At 41.7% G+C, this 11840-nt stretch overlaps 1 protein-coding gene across 5 annotated transcripts in view; it reads left to right on the top strand.

Annotated features, from left to right (window-relative positions):
- Window positions 1-11299, top strand: part of GPATCH2L (G-patch domain containing 2 like) — a 56994-nt gene extending 45695 nt beyond the window's left edge. For all 5 annotated transcript variants that reach the window (XM_043556687.1, XM_043556689.1, XM_043556688.1 and 2 more), the window contains 2 exons: window positions 16-110; window positions 6302-11299. In XM_043556687.1, the coding sequence (XP_043412622.1) occupies window positions 16-110; window positions 6302-6462 (256 nt within the window). In that variant the 3' untranslated portion in view covers window positions 6463-11299. The remainder of the gene's footprint in view (window positions 1-15; window positions 111-6301) is intronic.
- Window positions 11300-11840: the final 541 nt, after the last annotated feature.

Raw genomic sequence — 11840 nt, forward strand, 5'->3', positions numbered from 1 at the left:
TTCTCACATCTGCAGACAGGCAAACATACACTTGGGACCCCCATGTTCACGTGACATCAAGAGGAAACGGAAACCTGTGGCCACAGCATCTCTGTCTAGCCCAAATGCAGGTAACCGTATGTAGTTATCATTTCTTGAGCACCGGTTGCGTGTCAGGCGCTAAATTATGTTTTTATATACCTTTTCATCTAACCTTTATAATACGGTAGGTCATTTTATTCCCATTTTGTATGGGAAAATGAGAACGTGAGAAAGTAATTTGCCCAAGGTCATGTACATGGTAAGAATTCAAACCCAGCTCTCTCTAACCTAGAAGTCTGTGCTTTTTCACTGTGTCCTGTGGCTTTCTTGAGTTTGAATCCCACCCAGTATTCCACTGGATCAGCAATCTTTAGTCATCTGTGCTTTTGTTCTACCACAGACAAGGAAGTTAGGTCTGTGTTAATGAAAATCCAGATAGGATGGTGGTTTAGTCAGTAGTCAGGGAGCCACATGGATTTATTTACTTTCTTATTTGGTTCACAGTACAGTGCATTCTCACTGTTCTTATTTGTAGTAGAGTGCTAATACTTTACTATCTGTGGAATTTCTACTTAAAAACTATTTTTAGGGGCACCTGGGTAGGTCAAGTCGGTTGAGCGTCCGGCTCTTGATTTCAGCTCAGGTCATGATCTCACGGTCGTGGAATCGAGCTCCGTGTCCAGCGCAGAGCCTGCTGGGATTCTCTGTCTCCTTCTACCTCTCTCCCCCACTCGCATGCTCTCTCCCGCTCTAAAAAAACAGCTTTCAAGTTAAAACCTGTTCATTTTCGGGGCAAAACCAGTTGATTAGAAACTGAAATAGTGGTTCTCTTTGGTGAGCAGTAGTGACCAGGAGAGGACATGAAGAAGTCTTCTAGGAAAGGCTATATGTCATCAGCTAGGTAGGGCTACATGAATATATACATATGTAAAACTTCATTGAGCTGTACATTAATGATTTATGTACTTTACGTATGTTGTTCTTAAAAAAGGGGGAATGACTATTATTTATATCAGAGAGAATATCGGATAACTCCAATTTTTCTTTGGAGTTAAGAGAAAGTAGTTAAACATAGTTGGTAATCAGGAAATTTTTGTGTTATTTCAATACAGTTTAGGATGAATTGCTCTGGGTAAAAAGATCATATCTATTTGTAGGATCTATCAGAAATACCTGCAGTTATTTTCTTGATGATGGTGAATTCACCCTGAGGGAATTGAGTATATCATAGATTATTTTATTTTCTTCAGAAAATACTACATATTATGTAGATCAGAGCAGTTGATAGCTGAGTAAAGAGTAAGCCTCAGAAAGATGGGGAACTCTGTCCTCCCCACCCCCCCCTTAGTAAGTTTCAGTATACATTGAAATTGACTTTCAGCTTCTGTTTGAGGTGGCTACTGGACAATCTTACCACAGATCTGGTAATTATAATAATTTTTTCCAGTGATTTCTACATGGCCATGCCCTGAGCTGATTACTTTCCATGCATTATTTCACTTAATCTTTGCAACAACTTATAAGGTAGATGCTGTTTGTATTCCCAATTTACACATGAGCACATTGAGGCTTACAGAAGTTAAATCACTTCCCCGAGGTCACATGGGTGATAAATTGCAGTGCCAAGGTCAAACCGGTTTCCCTAGGACTCTCGAGCTGCCTTCTTACACACTTCAGGTGTTCCGTGTTATATAAGGTAGAATTGGTTCCAAACAGTGACTGTATAAAAACCCACCCAGATCCTCATTCACTCTATGGTATTGAAAACATTAAAACAGTCTCCCCTTTTTATCTTTTTTTTCCTCCTTAATATCTAGCTTCTATTTTTAGGTTTTAATTGTTCATAAGACAAGAACTGTTGAGAAGAGTTTAAAATCCTTGTTCCATACTCAAATCAGGAAAGGTACTGGGAGGTATTGAATAAGACTTGGAGCATTAAACATTTCTCCTACTGAGCTCAACCCCTCCTCTCACTTGTTGACTAAGGTCTGCTTCACTGAACATTTTTTTTTTTTTTCTATCCACAACCCGAGTGCCCCATGGAGGTGAAGGACATAGCCTGAGCCCGCACCATCAGTCAGTAGAACAAATGGGCTTGCTCTGCCTAACATCGGGCCATCTCGGATTCCACCTCTTTTATAGAAATGAGTGATGAAGAGAGGTGCGTTCCGCTTTGCCGCTGTATTAATACACATCAGGGGCCAGCTCCTGGCACTAAATCACGCTACTGCATACATCTGTTATCGGACTCTTCACCAGTGTGATGAACAAGACTGCAGATAGAGGCTTCCTTGTGTCATTCTTTATAGGATTTTCCTAAAAGAATAAATAGCTCAGATCTCTGCCAACACTCTCCCCTGTCACTGTGATGAATTCAGCTTCTTTCTTAAACATGCAGCCACAAATCTTTTTCCTTTTCCCCTCCCCCACTGGTAGAAAGTTTTGAGTTGAGATTGACTGAATTTAAAGGTATTAATAAGGCTAGAGAGGTGAAGAGCGGAAGGGAGTAGCTTGTCTTGTCTTTTTATATTAATACTAAGAAAAGCCAGGGGAAAAGGCCTTTCCATTAGGTCGTTAAATAGATCTTGAAAGTGTAGCACCTTTATTTTCTTCTTTTTACGTCCACTTCCCTTCTCTTTATGACTTTATAACGTACACAGGTGTCTGGCACACAGAGCCACCTTTGGAGTTTAGCGAGAAACTGTGTAAACTGGCTTCTGTTTCGATAGCACCGGAACAGGGAAGACCCAGTAAGTCTGTCCCTCGTGTTCAAGTGAATTTGCTGGATATGCTCTTAAAGAATGTAACTGGAAAAGAAAAAATGGGTTATTTTCTCTGAGGTTCAAGATCTTAAGTAGTTATAAGAAAACGTAAGGAACACAGCTGAAAACTAGGTTTCATTTCTATAAGATGATTTTCTTCATTAGAATGATAGAATGGAGGCTTTGGTGTACAAATCCTATTCCTTCAAAAATTAAACACCTGGCTTCGGGTAAAGGAGAGTTGGGGGGTGGTATGATGCTGTATTCAGAGCCCTGACTGTGTTGGCCATCCCCAAAGCCTCTTCTGACCTTCCTGTCTCTGGGACCAGATATGTGTCCTTAGAGCATCAGTTGGAAGGGTACTCAGCATTTCCAAATACCAGGCCATTGATGCTAGAGACACATTTGCAAGGGCAGGAGTTTCTGTCTGGTCTGCTCACTTTTGTACTCCTGGCATCTAAAATAATACTCTGCCCGGAGAATGATCTCACTAGATAGTTTTCATGTGAATAAGTGAGTACAGTCTTAAAGTTGAAACAGAGTTATTCTGAAAATTACTCTGACCCTGTGACTGGATTCAGTAGTTCCACTGTAAGTTGGCCTTGTCCCAGGAGTCATAGGGCAGATTCTTATCGCCCCTTTTTGTTTTTGTTTTTTTTCTTACTGCCCCTTTTTAAAGTTTAAATGGTTTTTAAAGTTAAAAATGTTTTTTAGTAAATATTGAATGGCTATGAAAGAAGATTTGTAGAAGATCTGTAAGGTGTAAAGGAAAACAATATAGCAAATATCCATGTGCCTACCATCCACTTTAAGAAAAAGACCACCACCTTTAAAGTCTTCTTCTCACTGTCCTTGGAGGTCACCATTGTCCTGATGTGGTTTTTTGTTATATTAATAAGTGTTTTTTAAAAATCATTTGTCATTCTTTGGGGTTTGTTTTCAAATTGCTTTAACAGACATATGCTCTCTAAGCAATATATTGTCTAGTTAGCATGTTTTAGAAGCTTGTGTTAATGGAATGTCCTCTTTTATACGTTACAAGTTTCACCCAGTTGTATTTGAGATTCGCTCACGTTTTGTCCTGCCAAAATCTTTTTTTTTCCTGCCGTATGTACGGTATTCTGTTGTATGAATATGGTGAGTATACTACAATTAAACATTCCTAATGGACATTTGGATTATATCCCATTTTATGCTATTGTGAAAAATACTGCATTGTTCTCTGGGAGAACATGTGCCAAAGTGTCCCTGGGCCACTTCACACTCCTTAGGATGGCTGTGTCAGGGAACAGGGAACAACAAATGTTGGGAAAGATGTGAAGAAATTGGAATCTTGTGCATTAACGGAGGGTATGTAAAATAATGTAGCCACTGTGGAGCCCTGTGGTGGTTCCTCAAAATTGTAAACGTAAAACTGCCATGTGATCCAGCAATTCTGCTTCTAAGTGTATACTCAAAAGAATTGAATGCATGGATTCAAACAGATAATTGGACACCCGTGTTCATAGCAACATTATGCACAGTAGTCAAAAAGTGGAAACAACCCAAATCGATAAATGTATAAATCGATAAACAACATGTGGTATATACACACAGTGGAATATTATTTGGCCTTGACAAGGAAGGAAATTCTGACATGCTACCGCATGAATGAAGACATAACGCTAGGAGCGCCTGGGCGGCTCAGTCAGTTAAGCATCCGACTTTGGCTCAGGTCATAACTTCACGGTCTGTGAGTTTGAGCCCCGCACCGAGCTCTGTGCTGACAGCTCGGAGCCTGGAGCCTGTTTCGGATTCTGTGTCTCCCTCTCTCTCTCTGCCCCTCCCCCACTCGCTTGTTCTCTCTCTCTCTCTCTCTCTCTCTCTCTCTCTCTCTCTCTCTCTCTCAAATGAGCATTAAAAACAAAAAGACATAATGCTAAGTGAAATCAGTCAGACATAAAAAGATAAATACTATATGATTTCAGTTATATGAGGTACCTAGTATGGTCAAGTATGTAGAAACAAAGTAGAATCATGGTTGCCAAGGACTGGGGAAAGAGGAGAATAGGAGTTACTATGTAATAGGATAGCATTTCCATTTGGGATAGTGAAGAAGCTCAGGAGTGGGATGGTGGTGATGGTTGTGCAGCATCGTGAACGTACCTGATGCCTCTGAACTGTACACTTGAAATTTGTTAACGTGGGAAATTTTATGTTATGTGTATTTTACCGTAATAAAAAATACAGAGCAAAAAGCCAGTTTTCCTAGGATAAGAGGTGTTTTCCCACTGCGGCTGAATACCATATAGTAACGTTAGATTAAGTTTCGTGAAATTTATTTTCAGCTAAATATGAGTGAGTGAGCATGTTTTGTGTGTGCATGTGCATGTGTGTGTAAGAGAGACAGAGAGACAGATTGGGGTTGTGGTGTCAAACGTATTTCTTACTGCTATGGGTGAGGTTCCAAAATGTTTGAAATCTGTGTCATAGAATAATAGCCTGCCGTGAGAAATTCATGTTTGGATATGTATGTGGGTGTGCATGTAAAGCTAAAATAAATTCTTGGGTTCACTCTGATATATATTACTCCTTTTCGTTAGAAAAAAATACCGGTCTTGGCCTACTAAGTTGATTTGGTGACCCACAATTTGAAAATTACTGTTCTGGTTACATTCCTAGGAGATGAATTATTGAGTGACAAGGTAAAAACAAACATTTTCTAGATTTTGCTGTATTTTAGTGTATATCCGTTCACTCTGAACAGAGTGGGTGTGATGGTGGTTTGTACCACTCTGCTTGGGCATTTGGAAATGTGAGGACACTGTTTGGTCATCACAGTGACTGAGGAGTGCTTTTGGCATTCAGCGGATGAGGTCCAGAGTGGAAGTGCCCTAAAGTATACAGGGCAGCCCTGCACAAGCAACGATTGTCGTGTCCAGAATATCTTCGGTGTCCTTGTCGAAAAACACTGGGCCTGACTGTGTAGTTTTTCTACCGTTTTTCTTTTTGTATGCTATTTATTGGTAACACTGTGTTATTGGAGGCATGGGCTGTAACAAGCCTGGGGCTTGAAGTCCGGAATCAGAGTTTGAATCTTGCTACTTAACCAGCTCTGTTGTGTCCCTGAACAATGTATCTGCTTATCTCTCTGCCTCAGTTTTTTGATCCAGAAAATGGAGATGACAATACCTACTTCCAAGGGTTTGCCTTAGAAAATAAGATTATGGTTGTAGAGTATTTACAAGCTCATAAGTGCTCAATAAATGATAATTACTACATTATGAATTTGTACTGCTGTATTTATTTGTTCAGTTAAACCCATTTTCTCAGGTAGAGACATACTTACCTTACTTAAATCTTGCCTTATTATTATTTTTTTTTTTTTGGAAAGGAAAAAGAGAAACCTTATGTGGCCACTTGGGTTAATAGAGTATAAAATAAAAGGATTCAGAGAAATTTGCCTTGAAGTGTCTCTTATTCTAATTTGTCTCCCCTTGATCTTTTCTTCCTTATTTTTATTGTAACCACCTTCCCAGTTCACGTGGATGTAGTGGAGCCAACCACACCAGCATCGCAGGTCCAGAAATCTCCAAACCCTGAGTGGTTGGTCAGGACCTCTGCCGCAGAGAAAGCTACTGACTCCGCTGCAGCTACGTTTTTTAAAATGCCACCAGAAAAGAGCCCTGGATACAGCTAGAGGGCAGGAGCCCACCCACCGGGAGCCGCTGGGTGTCATGCAACGCATCCTAGACGTGGTGTCGCAGAGCCTTGCATATCGCAGTTGACATTCCCAGTCCTTTTACCGCCAGGATGACCCCTCTTCAGACAAAGCAGTGGACTCTTTCTCTTAGAAAATCATGTTGTGCAAATCTGGTTTAAAAAAAAAAAATTAGTAAAGTATTGCAGCAGCAGTTTAAAACAGAAAAAAAACAGTCATCCTCTGCTATTTGTTACATTGCTGTCGTTGTCCCAACAGTTACCTGCAGCCCCGTTTACAGAGCTGTTGCTTTTTGCAGGTATGTCTCTTTCCTTGAAAAACTAGTAACTGCTTTTGCATCCTTTTTGTGTAGAGCTTTTAATATCATTTGAGGAAGTCCCAAATTGGTAGCCAGTTCTAGACAGATTTAAACACTGAGTTAAGACCGGTGTGTGGAATTGCGTTTGCAGAGACAAGGTTTGCCTTTGAGCCTGGTCTTGATTCACTGATCGTGCCAATAAGCTAAATCCATCAAGTTCTCATTTCGGAGCCTCAGAGGAGACCCCAGCGGCCTGGACAGCGGGAACTTCTTCCAGTTTTCTAAATGGCCTAATGGGATCTCCAGCAGATGCATTTGTACTTGGCCTCGTCTCCAAAGTTGGTGTTCTCCTGCAAGAGGATGTCTGTATTCATGATGTAATGAAGAAAATGGTTTAGTTGTTCAACAAACTTAAAATAGTCAGTGGATTGTGTCTTAATACTTCATGTCACAGTGTAAGCCTTTATGTACTAAATGGGAATTTTATTGTTAGTTTATAGGTCAGTAACCTGCAGCAGAAATTCATACTCTGTTATAATAATGGCTTCTTGGGGCCGTACTTTGGGGAGAAAAATGTCTTTTTGACACGCCTTTATACTTGGCGTGTTTATGACGGCTCAGCTGCGTGTGGAGTTATGTATACAGCCATGCCTGGAGTTGGATGCCGCTTTGTCAGAATGAGGAATAAGTGACTGCCTGGAACCGCTGGGGAAAAGCCACCCTTTCTAAAAAAGTATTATCAAGAGTGTCTGTCATTCAGAGGACTGGTTGACAGCGCGTTCTTTTTTGTACGAATTGAGTACATTTACTCTGAAATGTACAGAAACTGTTTTCAAAGTGCCCACTGCTCTGGAACATTCCAGAGGAACTCCCAGCCCCGCGCCTGGATATTTTCTGTGCTTGAATAGGTGCTGAGCGTCAGGACAGAGCCTCCTTTTCACGAAACGCAGTTGTCCCTTCTCCTCACACAGAATGTGAGGGTGGGCTGCTCTATCACGTTCCCTTTAAAAATGGTAGTCCTCTCCAGTGCCAAGTCCAGGGTTTCCTTGTTGATGGGTGGGTGTGAGTCTAGTTGGAAAGGGGGACTTGAAGGTAATTTACGTAGCCCTTTTCTGTAACGGAGAACGGAGAACATGTCAGCTGTAACAAGGGGTATGGTGGAGGGAGGGGCAGGTGGAGATTGTGAGGTGAGGGAGTGGCGTGAATGCCAACCCAGCATCTCTGGGAGCCACCCCTGGTTCTCATGCAGTAGTGAGTGTACTTCCCTTCCCTGGGGCCTGTAGCCGTGGCAGTATAAGAGATAAAGTGCCTGTTGAATATGAAATGGCACTACCAAGTTGTTTTAGTGACGAAGGTTGGCTTGATTGTCCTGTGTGCATTCAAACCTAGTCCCCGTCGTGTCCTGAGACAAATCTCTAATGTAATTAGTTGGATTTAAGGGAGAAATCCATGGATGTAATTTTACTTTCTTTGCACTAAGCTCTGGCTGTTGTAGAGACGGGTCCTGTCATCATAGCCTATTCAGACTTCCACAGTTCAGGGCGAGTCTTATGGCCTAGCAGTTCTCCTTTGTACCTGTGATTACAAATAATTTACATAGACAACTTTATTTACATTTTAAACATCTGTGTGATGTAAGGGTAGGTGACTGCTGCCATTTTTCAGAGACCAGAAATAAAGTTTAGCACCTTGCCCAGAAATCACATAATCAAGCCAAAACTGAAATCCCAGATTTTTGGACTTCCTCTGCCCTGGGTTATAATCTTTTGTTTTTCATTGATAGGCCTGAGTGACTCGGAGACCCATAATTTTGAAACAGTGTGTCATGAACGTTTGTCATCTTTCTTGGGCATGCTTTTCTACATATTTTGAGTACCTTCAACAGGGATTACCCCCAAATGCCATATCTACCTATAAGTGGGGAAGAAAATTAGTTGCCTAAAAAATAGCCATGAATACTTTGCAACACAGGGTTGTCAGCTGTGCTCCTCATTTTAGGCTGCTGCATGAGCATGCTTACAGAATTATTAACCAACTTACTTTGCTTCTTTTCTGTATGAGTCAATTCCAGAGGAGTAACCTTAGAATGGGGTGTTTTTTGAATCTTAAATTTTAAATTTCTTTTTTATATGGCCAAGTGTATGATGTCATACACCGAGAAAAGTCTGTTACCTTTCAACAAAAGATGTAATTTTACGATCAGGTTTTGTAGTCTGTTGAAAAAACTCTCATAGCATGACTTCCTTTGGGGATAATCATTGAGCTCACATGCATTTGATCTACTCAAAACTAGTAACTGAAGCTGAGTTGCACAGTTCTTGCTTATTTCAGGGTTCTGATTTATCCTAGCCGGCTATACAGCCTGCCTGTCTGAATCCTAACCTGTATTTTCCATGGTGGGCACAAGTCAAGACATTATCTACTTGCATGAGCATCATTCATAAAAATTAGTTTTGCTTATGAATTTAAGGGAATTGGAGGTTATTTTTCATTTTAAGGGAACAGGTTCATTTGTATCAACTCTTGTGTTACTTTTTGGTAAGAACTGTGCAGAATAGGGAATTAGCTGTTTCCGTGGTGCCAAATTTGGGAGGGGCAGGGTGTGGTCTCTATTGAGCGGTGTATGCTTAATAGGGCACATTTAACCTTGAATTCTTTTGAAATCAAATGCAGTTGAAAATATCAGACGACATTGTTTTGCTGGGCTGTGAAACAGGCTGCGAACAAGGCCATTTTGGCAGTAAAGTGACCAAAAGCTGAAATAAAACTTCTTAATCTGTGATGCTTGTGGCATCCTTTGCTAAATCAAGCTCCACACTGAGGACAGGTAATTAAACTACTTAGGAATCCCACATAGACGGCTCTGATCTGTCCCTGTATTTTGGAATCAGAGACATGGTCTAGACCCACAGCATTGGAGGTTGTCGAGCTGCAGAGGAGCAGAGTCACCACAGAGGTCACTTAGAGTGGAACAGGTTACGGTGTCAGGAGGAAGGAGCTAGGCTGGCAGTGTCATTGCTGGTGTGACAGCTACTCCACTTTGGCTCTAAGGCTCCTGGTGATGTTTGATTTCATTTCTGGTCTTCTCTCTATTTTGACTTCATTCCTCTGGTCAGAGCCACATGCTTTTTGTTTCCTGAGGCGAAGACTATGTAAAAATCTTAGCATTACGAGCCACATTCAGTGTTCCCTAAGTCTGGTGAAATTCAGCCGAGCTGGCGTGAGAACGGACTGGCCTACTCTAGCAGCTGTGGATACAGTCTAGCTGGGGGCAGAGTTTACAGGGTGTGTCATGATTCATGTGGTGGCCGGAGGGATAGTAAAAGCAGTTTGCCCCTGGTGTCAGCTGTTACCTTTGTTAATACTTGAGCTGTCTCACTTGTTAGTATTTGCTTATCTCCCACGCCGGCCATGCCAGCTGGTGTAGTTACTGATGGTGGCGGCAGTCAGGATGGGCTCTCACCCCATCAAGCAACAGTACTGAGGGAGTTGTTGGGTTTTGCCAATGCACTAAATGCAAGGTGGCCCGGAGAGGCTTTCACCTACATTAAGATCCCAAAAGAGATGAATGTCAAATGCCCGAAAACAGCAATGTGGAATAGACACAAGGAAAATGAATGATGCTGCTGAAGCGTATGGATCTGTAAGGTTTTTAGCAAGCCCAGCAAAACAAACTTCTGGCCAAAAGAAATTTTCCCGCCACTGCACATAGGCGTGTTAAGCACTTGGGGAAATTGCCAAGTTTTCGGAACGTAAGCTTTTCAAGCACAGTATTGAAGAATGAGGCAGATCCTGAAGATGTTCACCGGGGAAAACAATCTTGGGAAGGTTCAGAAGTAAGAAGGCATGACGAAGAGAAGGAGACATCCTTAGAGCAGAGGTGCTGGGGCCTGTAGACGGACAGCAGCAGCACGTCCTTGCCCCAACCACACATACTGGACCAGAAATGGAGGGTGGGTTGGGCAGTCTTACAAGCCCTCCGGGGGACTCTGGTGCACGCTGACATTTGTGAACCACAGGCTTTGCATAGTTAAATGTTTTAAGATGTTGGTGTCCCCCTAAGCTGTAAGGTGCACTTACATTTCTCTCCACAAGTATAGACGTGTTTTGTATATGATTCTTTGCAGAAATTGTTAATGTCTTTATTTCCCATACTTTTTCCCTGAAGCTCCTAAAAGATCTCCTGGAAATATGGGGAAAGGATGATGGGGAGAAAAATGTCATCAAGGCCATATTTAGATGGATGGAAACAACCTTTCACGTGGGTTAAAATATAACTGAATTTTCAGTCTGTGCGTGATAGTCATTTTTCACAACAGACAGCAAAACATTTGTGTAACGTAAGGCCGCCTATGATTTCATGATACTTGTTCATTGCATCTTAATTTCCTGGGAAAGTGTTATGTCTTTTCCGGCATAATAATGACGAAGTCTTTAGAGTGTGGCTCACAAAAATGAAATAATTGGCGGAAGAGACCATCCTGAGTACATAGTGTTGTGGAATAAATCCTCGTTGAGTTATTGGTGATCTTTTGCTAGAACTTAATCACACCCTATTGTCTTTGTGTTACATTTCAATGATTCTGCAGAGGTTGGTGACCAGCAGCAACAGAATGTTGTATATTTTTGTGTTGTCTGACTCAAGGATTCAGCATTTCCGAATACGGTACTCGAGTCCTAAAGCTTTGAAATGAAATTGCGACCGTTTCTTTCTTTGGGTTTTATTTGCACAAATAAGGCTAGGCTGTCATTTATTACTAAAGCCTGCGAGCCCAAGATTTTCTCTGGGAATATGTGTGGCCAATGAGGACTTCTCTGGTATCGTGTCCTCAGGTACTCACGTCGTCTTGTGCCCAGGTGTGACTTTATAAAGGTGATTAAGTGAGGGCACAGGCCTGTGTCACCGAAAGAAAAGCTTAATGTTACAGTTCCCCTAGAAATAAGGCATGGCTTGCCCTGCAGGGCCACAGGAGGACAACCGGGTTTGGTCAAGAGGCAGAAGACGGGAGCAAGCAGTAGGTTTAGGCCAGAGCCTCTGTTGGGGTTTCCACTATGAAGG

The sequence above is a fragment of the Prionailurus bengalensis genome, chromosome B3 (assembly GCF_016509475.1).
Source record: "Prionailurus bengalensis isolate Pbe53 chromosome B3, Fcat_Pben_1.1_paternal_pri, whole genome shotgun sequence".
Lineage (NCBI taxonomy): Eukaryota > Metazoa > Chordata > Mammalia > Carnivora > Felidae > Prionailurus > Prionailurus bengalensis.